Raw genomic sequence first — 20,029 nt, forward strand, 5'->3', positions numbered from 1 at the left:
TCCAGGTTGGAGCACTGAGAGCCAGGAGGTGGCATTGCCCCCTCAGTTCTAAGGCACCCTGAGCCTCCCTTCCCGCCCCCTGCCCCAAGTGCTTACTGTGGTTGGACCAAGACCTGTCCTGCCCCACTTCCTAGAGCAAAACCCCATGCATGGCGATAGAGTCCTGTCAACCTGGGACTGGGGCGCTTGTTATTCCCAGCCCCTTGGCTTTCTGAAAAGGCCCTTCCAATTGTTCCAGAATTCAGGTGGGAGCTAACTGCGGGCAATGAGAGCAGGGGCTCCATTTGAGGAAGGGGTTTCTGAGATGGAGGACCCAGAGAAGGAGAAGCGGCATGGGGGAGTGTATATGATTGACAGTTCACCCCTCCCTTGGGATTGAGCCAGGAAACCCCAAAGCCCCTTTACCGGCTCCTTCACACTCTCGATCTCCAAGTGCAGCCTTTGGATGAGCCGGGTCAGCTCTGAGATCTCGTTCTTGCTGTGTTTGAGGTCATCCCCATGCCAGCCAGCTGCCAGCTGCAGCTCCTGGAACTATGGGGAGAGGGGTCAAAGCAGGGAGCCGAGCTCAGCCTGGCAGACTGTGCCTTTGCCTGGGGAGTGTGGCAGAGGTAGATATCTGTCCAGCTTCGCCAGGCCTATCACCTGCCTCCCACTCAACCACCTGTTCATTGGCTTGATTTATTTGCCTTAAACACAGTTGATCTCACTGATGGTTGGATTCGGCCTTAAAGTCAGTTGAAATTCCCATACTCTCCACACTGCAGCTTTACAACACACAACTTAGATTATGATACTCCCCTGCCTATAGCCCCTCAAAGTCAAGGTCAAATTCAAACTCCTAGCCTGGCATCAAGGTGCTTTGAGATCTGAGATCCACCAAGATCTTCAGACTCAGTTCTCACTGCCCCTGCCCATCACCTACTTGGCTCTTCACCTGTGCCAAACAGTTCCAGGTTCCATAAAGGGCCCATGTGCTCTCAAGTCTCTGAGTCTTTGCGTGAGCCTCTCCCTCCAGCTGGAAAATATGCCCCCCAACCCGTCCTCCCTTTTTCCCTAACCAGCTCCAACTCAGGGAAGACTCACTTCCTCCAGGAGGTCTTCTCTGATTCCCTGCTTGGGTACACTTCTGTGCCCAGAGCCCCTGGCACACCAGTCTGTAGGTCTTACCACGCTGTACTATGATCACACATTTCTCTGTCTTTCCCATCAGGCTCAGAATGACAGGATGGCAGGGACCTTTAATTTTATTTCTACCATCTAACTTTGAGTGTAAGTCATTAAATTCAACTGAGGAGGCCCTGAAAGACCCAACAGTGATACTCAGGCTGGCTACTCCCCGCTCCCACACTCCACGCACTCAGAGGGCACAAAAAAGGCAGTAACCTGCCCGGCTTCTGGGCTTCGGCTTCTCCCGTGGCGACCTACAACTTCCCGGTGGGTGAACTTGAGAAGCCCCTCCCCTGCTTCCAACCCTTGACTCCTCCTCCCCACCCCAGAAACTCGGAAAAGAGCCAATTCAGCATTCTCCCAGGGGAGGGGTTCAGTGATGGAAGGAAGTCAAAGGCTTCCTGCTCTGCCACACGGGGTGAGCCCCAGGTCTATGGGGAGATTGGCTTTTGCAGGACCAGCTGGCCAGCCCAGGGAGCAGGGACCAGCTGCTTCTGGCAGGAGGCCCCTGCCTGGGAATGCAAACCCCTGAGGTTAACATTTCGCTGCTCTGCCCTGCTGCCCTGAGCCTGCCTGTATGTGGCGAAGGCCCCGTGGGCAGAGACCAGCCTTGGGCGAACGGCGTGCCCTTCAGTCTGCACATAGTAAGGGCCCGTGGGAGGCACCACGTGGAGGGGTTGGAGTCTGCATGCACTCCCTGGCAGTCGAGGGTGGGAGGCACCAATTGATGGCCAGGGGAGTGAGTGCAGTCTGCATCCGTAGTAGGAGGAATTTAGGTCAGACTGCACAAGGGGAGCTGTGCGGACTTCCTCTGAAGAAGGGAAGATTGTGATGCTCCAGGTATCTTGAATCGGTCCAGTATAAACACAGGATGTCCACAAAGGCTATACCCAGACCCCCACCTCTGAATATCCAGCCGGAATCTCCAGGGCTGGCCCCAAACAGGAAGCTACACCGTCCAATCCCCCAGAGGCCTGCCTTACGCCCCTCTCTCTCCCACCACTCAGGGACAGCCACTCAGACGTAACTTCTGACAGAATCACCTGAGGACAAGGGCAAGTGACCTCAGCACGAGAGCTCTGTGAGGGCGACATGTTTTCACTTCTCCATCCAACAGTCGTGACCCTGTTGATTCTGCGAACAAGTTCCCAAAAGCCTTGCCGGCCTGGTGGGAAAGCCCATGCATGGAGTTTCGTGAAGACAGGGCCTTGCTAGACGCTGAGCATAAACTCTCCATAAGATCCCTAACCTCTTGTTCTATATTCAGTGGAGACCTCTGACTGCCTGTCCCCATACCTGCCCTATACCCCACACCTCCAGACTTGCACCCCTTCCCGCCAGATACTCCTGGGTCTCAGCACTGAGACGGCCCCACCCTGACTGCCTGCAATGCGCGATCTTTGGACAACTGTTGGTTGCTTTGAGACTGTGCTCCTGTTCTGTAGGCAGCCTTCAGGCTCCACACATGACCCTTCTCTCCCAATAATCTGAGCAACTTAGAAGTAGAGATCTGAGAAATTAGCTGATAACCTTGATTTGGACAGACAGTTCCCTCAGGCCCCACCCTCCTTCACTTTCACCTGAATTCTGGAGTCTTCTCTCCAAGGAACAAACACGATTGCTCATAGTGAATGACAAAAGCTTTTTATTGAAGATTCACCCAAAGATGGACAGAGAGAAGGAGAAGAGGTGGACAGGGTACTGAGTGGCTCTTGTCCTGACCTTGAAGGGTCAGTTGCTGCCAAGTGATGGAGAAGGAGTTTGGTCCTGATGTAGAGGGAGATCCGGGATCTGGTAGGAGGCGGCATTGGGTTGGGAGGGGACATATGTGACCCTAATAATTCTGAAGATGAAGCGCCTGGCTGGATTCACCTCTGTCCATGGGAGGTGAAGAGTCAGCTGACACCTCTCCCATTCCAGCTGGGTCAGCAAGCCCAAATTAGGAAGAAGCTACCCAACTCCAAGAGGGCAGAGTCCATGCCCTGGCACTGAGACGACATTGGTAAGATGAGCCCCAGGAAGGGAGGGTGGAGGTGGGGGTGAAGGAAGCAGAGACACCAGGAATGGGCCAGGCTGGCCTCAGACGGCTGCAGGGACCTCACCTCCTCTATCGGTGGGATCTCTTGGCCAGGGTGGTGGTAGAGATGATCTTGCTGCTGGAACTGCCGCCAACACCAACACCACCACCAAACCCAAAACCGCTTCCGGAGCCAGAACCCAGACCAAATCCGGAGCAGCTTCCTAACCCTCCACCAATGCCTCCTGCGCTGGCAGCACCCCCAACTACAGCTGCGGGAGAAAGACAAGAACAAGGTCGTTCCAACAGTGCTGGAAACCAGGAATCTCACCCCAAACCGGGGTGAACAAGTGGCCACAGCGGGGGCAGACGGTACTTACAGATGCTCACGGCACTCTGGCATTCTCCAGACATTCTGTGGGTGACAAAAAGAGCAGTGAACCTCAGCAAACCTGGAGCCACACTTCGTTCAACAAGCAGGTGTCAAGCACCCTCCCATCCTTCAGCAGCCAGATTTGAGGCCTGAATGTGAACCTGTTATATAACACCATCCTGATTCATAACACACCAGCACAGAAGCAAGTGGTCCAGCAGAGGTGTCCCAGACTGGCCATGGCTCTGGACCCTCTCCCTTCCTCCTGTTCCCACCCTGCCTTAGCCCCCCTCACCGGCACTCCTCGCCCTCCAGCAGCTTGCGGTAGGTGGCGATCTCAAGGTCTAAGGCCAGCTTCACACTCATGAGCTCTTGGTACTCTTGCAGCATCCGGGCCAGCTCCTCCTTGGCCTTCTGCAGGGCGACCTCCAGCTCTGTGCGCTTGCTGTAGGCATCTTTCAGGGCCGCCTCCCCACGCTGCTCTGCATCAGCCACAGATGCCTGCAGAGTCTGGCACTGCAGACAAAGGCACGGGACAGGCAATCACCAGGGGCCTGCTGTCAAGACCTCTAAATCTGTCCCATCTCCTGTAGCAGCTTTGCTTGGGTTAGGATGTCAGGATTCTGTCTGTCCTTCTCCCCACCTTCCCTGACTCTTATGCATTTTATTCACTCCAGCTAGGGTCCACCAATGCCCCCACCAGACTGATTAGATAAAATGAGCAAAACCAATGAAAAAAAGCCAAGAAAACTTATTTGCTGAGGTTATCGTGTCATGTTAACTAGGATATTGCTGAAAAGATCTGGGTATGACTTATGCAAAGAGCTACAAATCCCCCACAGACTAGCTCAAGGTCTTCTGGTCTGATGCCTTATCTGCTTGTCTACTATGGTGACATCTGCCTCAGGCCCCTGGCCCTGTACCGAGGCCAGGTAGAGGTGACACATACTAGCTTCTTGACATTCTCGATCTCAGCCTGCAGCCTCTGGATCATCCTGTTAAGCTCTGAAATCTCATTCTTGGTGCTCTTCAGGCTGTCACCATGTTGTTCAACTGAGGCCTGGAGCTGCTGGACCTAAGACCCAGGAGATACAGGGAAGCAGGGGTCAGGGGTGTTTGGGTAGAGTCTATTCTCAAGTGGACTCAGCAAGAATAGCCACAGGTGGAAGGGATAATACAAAATGTCATGCTATCTCTAGGCAGACCAGGATCAGTGCCACCCAGAAGAATCAGTTTACCCCTGACTTCTCTTGGGCTCGAGCTGATGATCGTCTGCTCACAGACATCAAAAGCAGAGCCCCAGAAGCCACTCTCGGCTCCTGAGAGACCCCCGACACCCACCTTGGTCTGGTACAAGGCCTCGGCCTCGGCCTTGCTCCTCTGAGCAATGTCCTCGTACTGGGCACGGACCTCAGTGATGATGCTGTCCAGGTCCAGGTTGCGGTTATTGTCCATGGACAGGACCACAGACGTGTCACTGACGTGGGTCTGCATCTGGGACAGCTCCTGCAGGGAAAATGTCTCACATCAGGCCTCCTGGAGAGTCTTCCCTAATCTCTGACACCAGAGACCTGCCATCACCATGGAAATGGCCATGCCACAGGCTCAGATGGAAGCCAACTTGGCATTCCCAAAGTGTCCAGAGAAGGAGGGGGGGTAAGTTTCTATGTAGAAATCAAGTGGTTGGTGATATCTCAAGCCAGAACAGCAATGCTTGTAGTCTTTACTGCGCCCTAAGCTCCTCCAGGTCAGGGGGCCCTGAGCATGTTGCATGGAAGGGAAGGGAATGGATCTATTTCACTAGAGAAATGCTAGATGGCAATAAATTCTATCCCGTGCAATCTTTAGACCTAATCTTCTAAGACAACCTCTGGTTTTGAGACCTCTCAGTTGAATCTCTCATTTCAACCCTTTCTATCCATGACCTTGCTGAGAGCCCACGGCCCTGAAGTAAGGGAACTGAAGTCCTTTCAACAAACTGTCAATTCCGACCAGCAGCCTCACAGATGGAGGAGTCCCTTCCCTGAATGGGGGGGGGCGGAATGGAGTCCTCACCGCAGCATAGAGGACCCTCAGGAAGTTGATCTCATCATTACGGGCCTCCACTTTGGCCTCCAACTCCGCCTTGTTCATGTAGGTGGCGTCCACATCCTGCAGAGGAAGGGGGAGGATAAGAGACAAGGTACAGGCATTCCAATAAGGGGGCAGGGCGTGTTATGTGACACACAAGGTAGCACCAGGTGAGGTGGCGGGGGACTAATCATTTGGCCTATTCTGCCCCTAAAGCCACCTGCAGACATGGAAGTTAATTATCCAAATGGGCTTTTTTCACAGCCTTAATTCCTAGTTCAGTGAGATCGGGATAGTACCAAGTGGGGTGGAGATGAGAGAAATGGACCGAACCCATGATTCAAGCCAAAGGCCACTCCCGAGGGAAGTGGGAGCACATCCCTATCCTCCTTCAACGCTTACCTTCTTTAAGACCACAAAGTCATTTTCAGCAGCTGTACGTTTGTTGATCTCATCTTCATACCTGGGGATGGGAAGGTGCAAAAAAAAAAAAAAAGACAAAAGCCCCACAGTGAGCTAGTGTTTCTCACTCTCTCCTGCTGGTTTTCAAACATCTAACTATCTGGAAAAATCCATCTAATTGGCTACATTTTCCCACGTTCATACAGATATTCATTCCACCTACATTTATTGAGTAATTACAGTGTATGAGGTACCAGTCTAGACACTAGTTTACTCAGAGAAATGAAAACCAAATTTTAAAAAGACTGTTTGCAAGACATAAGATGTGAGGAGGAGAACCAGCAATGATCTGGTCGATTTTATTTCCATAGAAGGGCTGTCCTTTGGCCATTGGGTGGATTAAATTCTCAGGAGGATTGCCAATACTCCAGTTCTTTTTCTTTGGTTTGAGAGTGAATTGAGAGAGGGAGCTGGTATTTTTCTCAGCTCCATCCCATAGTGAGCATAATAAGAGTTACTCTGCATTCAATGTTCATTTTATGTCTGGCACTATGCTACTAGCTTTCTCTATCTCATTTAATTTCATTTAATTCTCACAACCTATAAAGTAGAACTATTATCCCCATTTTAAAGATGATGAAAACTAAGGTTCAGAGAGGTTAAGCAAGTCACCCAAGATCACACAGCTAGTAAGTGAAGGAATCAGTATGCCAAGCAGGTCCACCTATCTCTACAGCCTGTATTCTTCTAACCCTGCTGTATTGCTTTCCATCTGTTTGATTTTTTATCTTATTTGTATATGGCAAGCCCAACTCTCTGGATACCTCACTCATTTTCTGTTTGGGGCAACTTAGGGTTACTAGACCTCACCCCATTAAAAAAGTGACCATGTAGAAGCATGGGAACAGACTGGAGGTCCTCCCTGACCCTTTGGAGTCTCTTCAGAGCCTGAGATTCTAAAGGATGAAGAGGAGCCCGGGGGGCCTGGGGCATGGCTGGGCAGATTGTCGCTTCCCCTCCCCACATACTTGGCCTTGAAGTCCTCCACGCTGTCCTGCATGATCTTCAGCTCAGACTGCAGGTGTCCTTTGTTGTTGGTCAAGGTATCCACCTGCTTCCTCAGGGCACTGAGGTAGGCCTCAAAGAGGGGATCAAGTTTTTTGCTGGATGTGGTTGTCGTCTGCTGCTGAAGGAGGCTCCACTTGGTCTCTAGAACCTTGTTCTGCTGCTCTAAGAACCGCACCTGTATTTAACACGGGCACCAACCGACTGATGAGGGCCTGAATCTCTGGCAGGAGGGCTGACCAACACCATCCCAGTCAATCCAAGCTAACCAGGGAGCCCAAGAGCCATCCGAGTAGGGCCACCACATTGCAACTCCAGGCACTATCTGCTGGGGTCAACATGGCGGCCCCGCTCCATAGCAGCAAGTGGGCCACGTGTGTTGGGAAGAACAGAGCAGAGCCCAAGCATCGGGGCCTGACTGTGCAGTAAGAACAACTTCCCGACCACAGGGATCCAGAGTTACTGAGAAGGGATGAGTTGCTGAGAATACTGAACTTCTATGAAATAATAAAATAAAACAAATTTAGGAGATACAACCACAGCCTAAGGGCTATTGCATTCAAAGTGATCCTGACCCAAGGCAAAGGAATGATAAATTCACTGAAGATGTTTTAAACAAGCTTTCTTATAAATGGACCTGGTGTTTCCCTGTGAACCTGTGCACAACTGAGTATAAATATTTAAGATCAAGCTCTAGACATATTCTGAGTCTCATAGATTCACTGCTGCAAGGGGACTTCCCTGAACTGTCCCTCTAGGAAGAGATCTAGCCAGATAAACCAAGGTTTGGCATGATATTTCCACTTTAAGTGCTTCAGAATTGAAAGAAAAGTAGGTAAGGGTGACTGATCACAGTTTGAACTTAAACTGATGATGGGAGATTAGACAAGGAAGCACCCAACCCTTGCTCTTACTTTCACATCTATAGGTCCTAGAGTCACAATAAAGCCCTTTTAAGCTGCTATGGATTAATTCAAACTAGCAAGAAGAGCAAATATTCCCACTCGATCTACTCCAAGATTGTTCATTCCTGCCCCATTCATCTAAGAGAACTAAGACTTCGATGCACAGAGAACCAGGGCACCCTGGGCCAAATGTGCTGCAGCCACCTATTCAGTCATTCATCTTTGGATTAATGACTCTCTGGAACTAATCTCTTTGCTATCATCCATCATACAGAAGTACAGCATACAGCAGAAAAGACTTGAACGTCCAGACCTTGCATGGAGAAGGGAAGTGGACTACAAAAAAGAAAATCAGAGAGCCATCCCCTATCCTCTTCAAACAGACCCAGAAATGAGCAATTTTGCCCAGAGTCAGGAGGATGAACACAATGACCTTCCAAGGTCCTACCAGGAGCTCTAATCTGGAGTCAGTCCCTTTCTCGTTTGGGAAACCAGCCTGGTTTTCTTCTGCTCTGACAACAGAAGTGCCAGTCGTTAAGCTATTATATTAACTATAATTAATTAACTATTAAATTATTAGCCATATTATTTATGAAACCAAAATCTGAGAAGAAGCAGGGAAACAAGGAACCCACTTTATAGCTGGGGTGACTGGACCCAGACAAGTTGAATGATTTGCCCAGTAACACATAGCATGTCAGGAAATCCAAGTATTGAACTGCTTTGAGCAGCCTGTTTTCCCAGCAGCCATAGGACAAAAGAGAAAGAGGAATGACTCTTCTTAACCGGGTGGGAAACAGCGGCCCAGAGATGTTGGCAGTTTTCCCAAGTCTGCAGCAGGCTCAGAACTGAGATGCCAGGACTCAGAAACCCTGGCTTCTACCACCTTATCTGACCAAGGGGCCGGCTCACCTTGTCAATGAAGGAGGCGAACCTGTCGTTGAGGGTCTTGATCTGCTCCCGCTCCTCGGTCCGGACCTTCTGGATCTCAGGGTCAATCTCAATGTGGAGGGGCGTCAGCAGGCTCTGATTGACGGTGACCTCCTGAATCCCTCCAGCAGGGCACACAGGGAAGCCAGCACCACCCTGTCCACCAAAGGAGCCCCCGAATCCAAGGCCAAAGCAGCCAGCCCCCAAACCTCCAGCAGCCCCAAACCCAGCGCCTTGCCAGCGCCCAGCCGTGCCGATAGAGATGCTCTTGTTTCCCCCGAGGTTGCAGAGACTTCTGCTACTGAAGCTCCCAGAGGAGTAGCAGCCTGTGCCCCCAGACATGGAGATCGAGTTGAAAGCAGCCTTCTTGCCTCCACCTACGATGGCTGAGCCACAGCTAAAGCCCTGGGGCCCGCCTCGGACACACTGCTGTCTGATGAGCATGGCTGGAGAGAGAGGAACACGCTCAGAGTTGTCAGGGAGAAGCGAGAAGGGCCAGGCCGCTGACTGCCACAGCCGTAGCCTGGGTCTCTTATATGTGCAGGAGAGCAGGGCTTGGTTGCAGGGGCATAAAGGGAAAAAGCTGGGCTTGGCCTTTGGCACTGGCCCATCCTTCTTACACCTGCTGAACATGTCACAAACACACCTACAGAAGTCATTCGGAGGCCATGCTCTCTACCAGGAGAAGCTGAACCAGGGATGCAGGGCCTCCTGGGTCACAGGCCCCACTGTACTCCCACCTCACCAGCCTCCAGGGGCCTCCCTGCTCCAGACAAGACAACCCATCGCTCTGTCTCTCACCCCACAGAATTTGGAACCTGCGGGCCTGACTTCAAATGCACGCTCTGCAAACCTGCAGCGAGTCATTCTCTGGGGCTCAGTTGCTTCACCCATAAATTGGAAATACTACAAATATTTGCCTTCACCTTCTGTCAAGATCCTGAGATTAAGAAGAAAGGGTGCTTTGTAAACCGTCAGAGGCTGCACGGTTATTTGTCACTATCATTACTCTTCTTCCATGTGCACTTGGCCCCATGTAGTCATACAAAAGGGGAAATCCATATTCCAGCCTTCTAGCCTTCCAAACCTAGATCAAGACTCACCTCGACTTGACACACAGTTATTGAGAACCTACTATGTGCCAGGCATGGAGCTAGGGACAGAAGAAAGTTGACTCTGCCTTGGGCCCTCAAGACTAGCATTCCTTCTCAGGGCTTCCAGTCTGGCTTGGCAGGATTCTAGGTCAGCGTTCTCCAGGCTGGGTCCTCATTGTGTGCACCATGCTACTCAGTTTGCTGCCCAGTTGTTTGCTTGGCTCCACCGGAACAGGCCATGTTCTGTTTTCCCATAATGGTCCCGGCATTCAGGGCAGGAGCTTGGAACTTTTTGTTCCAAGGTGCTGGGGACCCCTTTGGCAGAATGGTGAAACCTATGAGCCTCTGCCCAGAGCAATGTTTTCAAATACAAAGCCCTAGTTTTAAGCTCGAACTTAAATTCTTCCCCACTGAGTGCAACAGATCTGTGTTCAAATCCCACCTGTTGCTACTAACTGGCTGTGCAGTCTTGGGCAGGTCACCTAACCTCTCATAACCCATTCAACCCATCCTCTCATCTATCCTATGGGACGCCTGCCTCATAGATCATGAGATGATGTATCTGTAGTGCCTGGTACGTAGTAGGTCAGTAGGCATTCATTCTTATCCTGCCTGGGCTTTGCCATTGCTACTTCTGAGGAGAAATTAGATGAAACCTCAGCCCTCTTCTCAATCCCTAATGAGACTGCTATTCTGAATCTAGGGAACAGCAGTGATGAGGGCCTACATAATTCCCACAGGCCTGAGCTGACCCTGACTGAATGAAAGCTGGCCACCCCAAAAATGATCAACCCATCCCGTGCAAAGAGAGAGAGCAGGGCGGGCCCATGGGGTGAGAAGAGGGTGGTCAGTGGATGCAGGTCATGGGGACCGGGCTGCAGGGGAGGCTGGACTGGCTGGGAGCTCTCTCCTCTGGCCAGCTCCTCTCTCCCCACCTCTACCCTCATTGCCTCTCCCTGCCCTCTTCTTCCCTCTAACTCTGAGCTGCACCCCACCCTCTGTCCCCATCTACTTCAGCCTTTGCTGGGCTCTCCCTGCCCCTGCCTAGGTGGCCTCTAAGTAAATGGAGAGTGGGTGGAAGTGCTGTGGCAGGGAGGACAGGAGACCCCCTGGGCCCCATCAAAGGTCCATGGGAGAGAGCCCAAGGGATGGCCCATCCACCTGTAGTAAGTGAGCATTCCAGAGCCAGGACTATCTCTTACAAGGGACAAGGTTGAACATCCTCTCATCCTTTCAATGAGTATTTATTGAATGCCAACTTCGTGCCAGGCACTGTACTGAATGCTCTATATACATGTGATCATGTAATCTTCCTAAAAGTTCTCTGCAGTCAGTATCACAACCATGCTTACAAATGATGACTTGGAAGCCCTGGGGAGGTGAAGTAGCCCCCCAGGGTCACACAGTAGCATGTGGTGGAGCCAGGACCCGAACCCACATCAGTCTTCTCCCAAAGGCTCTGCCCTCGCTGGGGGTTGATGAGCACTTTCATGGGCTAGGAGGAGGGTTTGCATCTGCAGGGTGCAGCCTCAAGGCGTCTCGTGATGTGTCCATTGTGTCTTGTAGTCTGTAGCTGTGACACCCTAATACTAGGAGAAAATGCTGTGTCCTTAAGTTGTGTCCAGTGCCTAAAACAGAAAGCCAGCGGGGGTGGAAGGGACTTTAAGGGAAATAATCTATAATACACAATCAATCTTATTTTGTGCCTGTGGGGCACCCAAACCAAGGATCCCCAATTGAGGTACTTCTCATCAAGTTAACTCTAAGTTGAGGCAGACGCCATCCCTGAGACAAAAATTTAGATGAGGGAAAGCCCACCTTGCTTTCCATGTAGCAGGAACTCTCATATAGAGCTGCCATCACGTGCTGGACACTGGGTGCTTTTCGGGTAGGGGTTCCCTTCCTCACAACAACCCTGCAAAAAAGAGGAGTTGCTATGCTCAGTTTAGAGCTACAGCCGCTGAGGCTCAGAGAGGTTATGTAACTTGCCTGAGATCACATAGCTAGGAAGTGGTGGAGGTAGGAGGACAGTCCTGTCTGTCTAACATCAAAGCTTGTGACCTTAACCTCTGCACCACAATACTGTATATCAGAATCTGCAGGAAAAACAATTATACAACAACTTAGACAGACTTTTATGTTATGGTCCATCAGAGTAGCCACGGGGTCTCGGCCAGCACGCTGCATGCTCTGTCCTTGCTTTTGCCACAGGACTGGTTGTTTGGATCATGTGACCCTGTCCTTACAAGTATCCAATAATATAGGACACTGTCCTGAGGGGCCAATTCTATGTCCTCCAACTAAGTCCAAATTAACTAAATGAAAAATCCTATAATAAACCCAAACCAAACAGGAAGAAAGCTCTGGACTAGAGCCATATTCTGTGGCTCTACTATGAAGTCAGAATTGCCAGAAGTTCACAAAATCCTCAAACGGCAGCCTGAGAAACTGAAGGCAGGCATGCCTTCAGTGTGCAAGAGAGGGTTGACCCTCGAGGGAGAGAGGCAAAGAGGAGTTTCCATCCCTGAGAAAGGGAAGGTTTCCTCCTGCAGCTCCCGGGCCAGCTCCTGGGTGACTCCCCCTGGCAGTGATGGCTAAAAGCAGGTTCCCACCCCACTTCCACAGTTCCACTCTTAACCTCTGTGACCCTTCCTCAACTGGCAGCCGTTCACCATCTTGTCAAAGAAGGATGAGCAGCTGACAGGGGTGTGGAGCGGAGCAGAGGGTGTGTTCGCCTAGGGTTTTCTGGGTGAGGGAGGCAAGCCCTTGCATTCAGTCCTGGGATTACAGGGATCCTAAGTCTTTTATCCCCAAACCTGGTGTGTGGTGTGGGAAAGCACCTCCGCCCGTCCTGACCGGGTTTGTGCCCTCACCCCGTTCAGTCACCCAGCCTCAGCAGCCCCAGAGTCACTCTGTGGGGAGCCAGAGCCAACTTGGGGATCAGAGACTCTGCAGAAGAGGACCAGTCAGCATTTCGGCAAGGGGACAGTGAGGGCAGAGAGAGGGTGGGGAGCCCTTAGAATCGGGAAGAGGGGGTCTGTACACAAGGTCCCCCCTTTCCCAGGGGTAGAGAGCATTCTTGGTCTCCCCCCGCTCCCCAGGCATGTGTCAGCAGGGGTTATCCAACATGTTTTGACAGCAAAACCATTCTCGTCATCAAAAACATATGCCACGGGCTTCCCTGGTGGCGCAGTGGTTGAGAGTCCGCCTGCCGATGCAGGGGACACGGGTTCGTGCCCCGGTCCGGGAAGATCTCACATGCCGCAGAGCGGCTGGGACCGTGAGCCATGGCCGCTGAGCCTGCGCGTCCGGAGCCTGTGCTCCGCAACGGGAGAGGCCACAACAGTGAGAGGCCCGCTTATCGCAAAAAAAAAAAAAAAAAAAAATGCACAGCCCCACTTGAAAACCAAGTAAAAGGAGAGATGCTCTGATTGGTGCAGAGGAGGGAACTGTGAACCTTCTTACATGCTGGCCTCTCCCTGGACCCCCTGAGAGCAGCCCCTAGGGTCCTGAGGCTCCAGGAATTCAGCATGGAAACCCTGTGTCCAGGCCATTCCCAGCTTTACACAAGTATTTCTAAGTAACATACACATCATTAGTGGATCTTCCTGGTCCATAGTATAATCTTTGAGTTTTGTTACTTGATAAAACTGTCTCTATTTTTTAAGCCATAAATATAATTTCAATAAAATTGTTTCTCTGTTAAGATATATATATATATATGTATAACTGAATCTCTTTGCTGTACACTTGAAACTAACACAGCATTGTAAATTAACTATACTTTAATTTTTTAAAAATCTGATTACCACCTGAAAAAACTTGTTTCTTGTTCTACTTTGTCATTAGCAAGTTCTTCCCCTCTCTCAGCTCATTTTCTCACCTATAGAATGAAACATTTGGGGAATTCCCTGGCAGTCCAATGGTTAGGACTCCATGCTTTCACTGCCCGGGGCCCAGGTTCAATCCCTGGTCAGGGAACCAAGATCCCACAAGCTGTGTGGTGTGACCAAAAAAAAAAAAAAAAAGAAACAGAGAGAAAGAAACGTTTGGACTAGATTGCCTCAGATATCTCTCCAGCTCCAGTACCCCTGCTTCTCAATTTCTTTTTCTATAAAACAGCATAACCCAGTTGTTGGGCTCTGGAACTAAGCTTCTTGGATTGCATACCCAACTCAGCTACTTACTAACTGTGTGACCTTAGACAAGTTACTTAATCACTCTGTGCCTCCGTTTCCTCATCTGCAAGATGGGGATGAAAATAGTACTTCTCTCATAGGCTGCTGTGAAGAGTGTATCAGGTAGAGGGTTGACAGGAGCGCAGTAGGCAGTGAGTACTCAGTAAATACTAGTTATTATTCCCATCAGGGGTGCTCTTTACTCCATCCCCCTGAGAAGAGAAAGCTCACTGAAAGTATGACTGCCTCCCCAAGCTGGGGACCGCCTAGGTGGTGGAGTTAATTTTGCTAAATGCTAACCTTTGTGTTCCTAAGCTGTGGTTAGGGTTTGGCTCAAAATCCCTCTGCTGGCATTCCCATGACCCTGGTAGAAGTTTCGTGGGGCTTGTCTGGGCTCTTTTAGGGAGACTGAGTGACCAGGCTCAGAGTGGAGGGGACATCAAAAAGGGTCCCTTCCATCAGGAGCTCTAAGGCTGCCAGAGAAGGGAGGGGCACATTGATTTGGTAGCAGGGTTTGGGGTGTGGCAGGGCACAGGGCTGGGAAGTCAGTCAGTTGGGGAATTACTTCGGTAATTAATTGACTGAGGCTCAGAGTAGGGAGGGTGGAGATGAAGAGGGAAAGGGGTGACTCCTAGAGACACAGTGGAGGAAGGCTCCATATGATTTGGCGAGTGACGGAAACAGAGGTAGGACGGAGGTTGCCACTGTGAAGAAAGGGTGGAGGGCTTGAAATTGGAACCCCTGGTTACCACTCACCAGCTATACCACTGCAGGTGTGAAAGTTAACTTCGGTGAGCCTTAATTGCCTCACCTGCAAAAAGGGGTATCATTTGCCCCCTACTAAATTCTGGGGCTGCTGTGAAGGTCACAGGCAAAGTAACATATTTGTGAACCACAAAGTCTAATTAAAATGTGGATTTTTTTCCAGTTTTATTGAGATGCAATTGACATTTAACACTGTATAAGTTTAAGGTATACTGCATAATGACTTGACATATGGATATACTGCAAAATGATTACCATAGTAAGTTTAGTTAATGTCCATTACCTCTTACAGCTACAAAAAAAATTTTCTTCCTTGTGGTGAGAACTTTTAGGACTAACTCTCTAAGCAACTTTCAAATATCCCATACAGCATTTTTAACCTTAGTCAGCAAGTTGTATATCACATTTCCAGAACATATCTTATAACTGGTAGCTTGTACCTTTTGACCACATTCACCCAATTTCCCCGCTCCCTATACCCTGCTTCTGGTAAGCACAAATCTGATCTCTCTTTCTATGAGTTCTTTGGGGGTTTTTGGTTTTGTTTTTGTTTTTAGATTCCACATGTAAGTGAGATCTTATGGCTGAATGATATTCCATTTTCTATATAAACCACATCTTCTTTACCTGCCAGTGGACACTTAGGGTGTTTCCACGTCTTCCATGTATTGTAACTAATGCTGCAATGAAGATGGCAGTGCAGATATCTCTTCAACATAGTGATCTTGTTTCCTTCATATAAATACTCAAAAGTGAAATCGCTGGATCTTATGGTAGTTCTATTTTTAATATCTTCAGGAACCTCCACACTGTTTTCCATAGTTGGTTGCACCAATTTCCATTCTCACCAACAGTGCACAAGGGTTCCCTTTTCTTCACATCCTCACTAGCATCTGTTACTTCTTGTCTTTTTTTTTTTTTTTTTGCGGTACGCGGGCCTCTCACTGCTGTGGCCTCTCCCGTTGTGGAGCACAGGCTCCGGACGCACAGGCTCAGCAGCCATGGCTCACGGGCCCAGCCACTCCGCGGCATGTGGGATCTTCCCGGACCGGGGCACGAACCCGTGTCCCCTGCATTGGCAGGCAGACTCTCAACCACTGCGCCACCAGGGAAGCCCACTTCTTGTCTTTTTGATAATAACCATTCTAACAAGCATGAGGTGATACCTCATTGTGGCTTTAATTTGCATTTCCCTGATGATTAGTGATGCTGAGCACCTTTTCATCATTTTCATGTACCGGTTGAATATCTTCTTTGGAAAAGATGTTTCTTTAGTCCTCTTCCTTTTTGGATTATTTGGAGGTTTTTGCTATTGAGTTGTATGAGTTCTTTATATATTTTGGATATTAACCCCCTATCAGATATGTGGTCTGCAAATATTTTCTCTAATTCCATAGGTGGAACTTTCATTTTGCTGATCATTTCTTTTGTTGTGAAGAAGTGTTTTAGTTTGATGTAGTCCACTTGTTCATTTTTTATTTTCTCTCTTGTGCTTTAGGTGTTACACACCTCAAAAATTATTACCAAGACCCATGTCAGGAAGGTTTTTCTTGTTTTCTTCTAGAAGTTTTATGGTTTCAGGTCTTACATTTAAGTCTTCAATTAATTTCAAGTTGATTTTGTGAGTGGTGTAGGATAGGGGTCTAGTTTTATTCTTTTACATGTGAATATCCAATTTTCCCAGTGCCATTTATTGAAAAGACTGTCTTTTCTACCTCGAGTATTCTTGGCTCTCTTGTCAAATATTAGTTGATTATACATGCATGGGTGTATTTTGGGCTCTCCATTCTATTCTATTGGTCTATGTGTCTGTTTTTATGCCAGGACCATACTGTTTTGATTACTATAGCTTTATGATATAGTTTGAAATCAGGAATTGTGATGCCTCCTGCTTTGTTCTTCTTTCTCAGGATCTCTTTTGCTATTTGGGTTCTTTTGTGGTTCCAAAGGAATTTTAAGATTGTTTTTTCTACTTCTGTATCAAATATCATTGGAATCTTGACAGGGATTTCATTGAATCTATAAAAGGTTTTGGATAGTATGGATATTTTAACTATTAATTCTTCCAATCCATGAGCACAAGATATCTTTCCATTTATTTGTGTCTTCTTCAATTTCTTTCATGAATGTCTTACAGTTTTCAATGTAGAGACCTGTCACCTCCTTGGTTAAATTTATTCCTAAGTATTTTATTGTTTTTGATGCTATTGTAAATAGGATCATTTTCTTTATTTCTTTCTCAGATAATTTGTTGATAGTGTTTTAAAACACTTTAGATTTTTGTATGTTGCTTTTGTATCCTGTCACTTCACTGAATTCATTGATTACAGCTAACAGTTTTTTGGTGGAGTCTTTAGAATTTTCTACATATAAAATCATGTCATCTGTAAATAGAGAAAATTTTACTTCTTCCTTTCCAATTCTAATGCCTTTTATTTCTTTTTCTTGCCTGAATACTCTGGCTAGGACTTCCAGTACTAGTTGAGTAGGAATTGTGAGAGTGGGCACCCTTGCCTTGTTCCTGATTTTGGAGGAAAAGCTTGTGACCTTTTACCATTAAGTATAATGTTTGCTGTGAGCTTGCCATACATCGTCTTTACTATACTGAGGTATGTTCCTTCTATACCTACTTTGTTGATAGCTTTTATCATGAATTGATGTTGAATTTCATCAAATGCTTTTTCTACATCTGTTGAGATGATCATATGATTTTTTAATTACATGATTTTTTTATTTTTCATTCTATTAATGTGATGTATCACATTTATTGATTTATGTGTGTCAAACCAACCTTGCATCCCAGGGGTGAGTCACACTTGATCACAGTGTATGGTCCTTTTAATGTGCTGCTGAATTCAGCTTTCTAGTATTTTGTTGGGAATCTTTTTGCCTCTATATTCATCAGGGATATTGGCCTGTAGTTTTTATCCTTGTAGTGTGCTTATCTGGCTTTGATGCTCACCCCATAAAATGAGTTTGGGAGTTGTCCTGCCTCTTGGGTTTTGGAGAAGTTTGAAAAGGATTGGCATTAAATTTACCAGTGAAAATTTACCAGTGAAGCCATCTGGTCCTGGAATTTTCTTTTTTGGGAAACTTTTGATTACTGATTCAATCTCCTTACTAGTAAATGGTCTGTTCAGATTTCTGATTTCTTCCTGATTCAGTCTTGGTAGGTGGTATGCGTCTAGGAATTTATCCATTTCTTCTAGGTTGTCCAGTTTGTTGCATATAGTTGTTCATAGAAGCCTCTTATGATCCTATGTATTTTTGTGGTATCAATTGCAATGTCTCCTCTTTCATTTATAATTTTATTGATTTGGGCCCTCTCTCTTTTTTCCTTGGTTAATCTATCTAAAAGTTGTCAATTTTGTTTATCTTTTCAAAGAACGAACTCTTGGGGGGGTTTTATCTTTTCTATTATTTTCCTCTTTCCTATTTAATTTATTTCTGCTCTAATCTTTATTATTTCCTTCCTTCTGCTAAATTTGGACTTAGTTTGTTCTTCTTTTTCTAGTTCCTTGAGGTGTAAAGTTAGGATGTTTATTCAGGATCTTTCTATTTTCTTGATGTATGTGTTTATAGCTATCAACTTCCCTCTTAGAACTGCTTTTGCTGCATCCCATAAGTTTTGGTATGTTGTGTTTCCATTTTGATTTGTCTCAAAATACTTTTTTATTTCCCTTTTTAAATTTCTTCTTTGATCTATTGGTTGTTCAGGAGTGTGTTGTTTAATTTCCATGTATTCATGAATTTTCCAGTTTTTCTCCTGTTACTGATTTCTAGTATGATACCATTGTGGTCAGTAAAGATACTTTGTATGATTTCAGTCTTCTTGAATTTGCTAAGACTTGTTTTGTGTGTGGCGTTGGTGGTATTGTGGTGAGCATAGCTGCCTTCCAAAACTTGTTCTGTGGCCTAATATAGGATCTATCCCAGAAAATGTTCCATGTGCACTTGAGAAGACTGTGTATTCTGTTATTTTCAGGAAAATGTAGGGTTTTATTGATGACTGGATATGAGGGCTGAGAGAGAAATCATCTGACTCTAAGATGATGAGCTGGGAAACCAGAAGCCAGAGGAAAGGGAAGCAAAAGGAAGTAGTTCTTGTCAAGGCCCTCCTAAGCCAGATGCTTTACACATGTTTTGATCACACCCTGCCTTTAGAAAGGAGGAAACCAGGGCTCAAAGAGGTTAAGTAATTTGCCCAATGTCACACAGCTTATAAGTGGCAGAGCTGGGATTTAAACTCAGGTATACCTAGTTCTGAAGCCCAAGATCTCTCCACTGAACACTCACACTGCCTGCCCCATAGAGTTAGCAGAGGGCTCAATAGCATCAGGGAAGGGGCTGGGTAATAGGCAGCTGCTCAATAACTGGTCCTGCCATGAGCTATTTACATATTCCCTCCAGCCTTCTCCTATGAACACTGCAAGGGGAAGAATAAGAGCTCAGGCCTAGAGTGGTGACTGTATTGAGCTAATGTGCTTTTAGTATGATTGAGGCATAGTGAGCATGTAGTTGTTGCTACCTCAACCATCACTGAGTTAATCAGTTGGCAGTTTCAGTTCCCTAGGCAGGACAGACTGGAGCCACAGACAGCTAGCTGCAGTTGCCATTTACTGAGGCACATCACAGGCACAGATAGGGGAGGGGGATGTAGGTAGTTTCAGGGAGGGGGTGGTCTGGTGGGAGACTGGGGACCACTTCTGATTTTTTTTCATCCTCCCTCAGCCTGACCTGAACTCACAGAAGAGGTGAGAGAAGCCGAGATGGCCTGGGAAATCTAGCCTCCTCTCAATGGTCAAAAAATCACCCAAACACATCAGTCAAGCTGGTGGCCTTAACCTCCCCTCCCATCCCATTGCAGAACCAAAGAGAAAACCTCGGTAGATCTGAGCCCTTCCCAAAATGCAGATCACATACAAAGAGTCTGGCATGCAAATACCCTGGGTCTGTGGTCCTGGGGCTATTCCTGCTCCTGAGGAGGTGGGTGGGGAGGACAGCAGAGGTAAGGTGAGGGAGTACAGAGAGGGTTGCAGGGGCCCTGGCTTGCAAGACAGCAG

The 20,029-nt window shown here is 47.9% G+C and overlaps 1 protein-coding gene across 1 annotated transcript; it reads right to left on the bottom strand.

Moving 5' to 3' along the window:
* Positions 1-3,274: 3,274 nt before the first annotated feature.
* Positions 3,275-9,588, bottom strand: KRT4 (keratin 4; the record flags this gene model as incomplete). Its single annotated transcript, XM_079715590.1, is given in 12 exon segments — positions 3,275-3,456; positions 3,565-3,599; positions 3,853-4,073; positions 4,507-4,632; positions 4,899-5,063; positions 5,613-5,708; positions 6,030-6,090; positions 7,058-7,272; positions 8,912-9,477; positions 9,480-9,511; positions 9,513-9,567; positions 9,570-9,588. Coding segments are annotated over 12 exon segments (1,773 nt in total).
* Positions 9,589-20,029: the final 10,441 nt, after the last annotated feature.

The sequence above is a fragment of the Hyperoodon ampullatus genome (genome assembly GCF_949752795.1).
Source record: "Hyperoodon ampullatus genome assembly, chromosome: 11".
In the NCBI taxonomy this organism is placed as follows: domain Eukaryota; kingdom Metazoa; phylum Chordata; class Mammalia; order Artiodactyla; family Ziphiidae; genus Hyperoodon; species Hyperoodon ampullatus.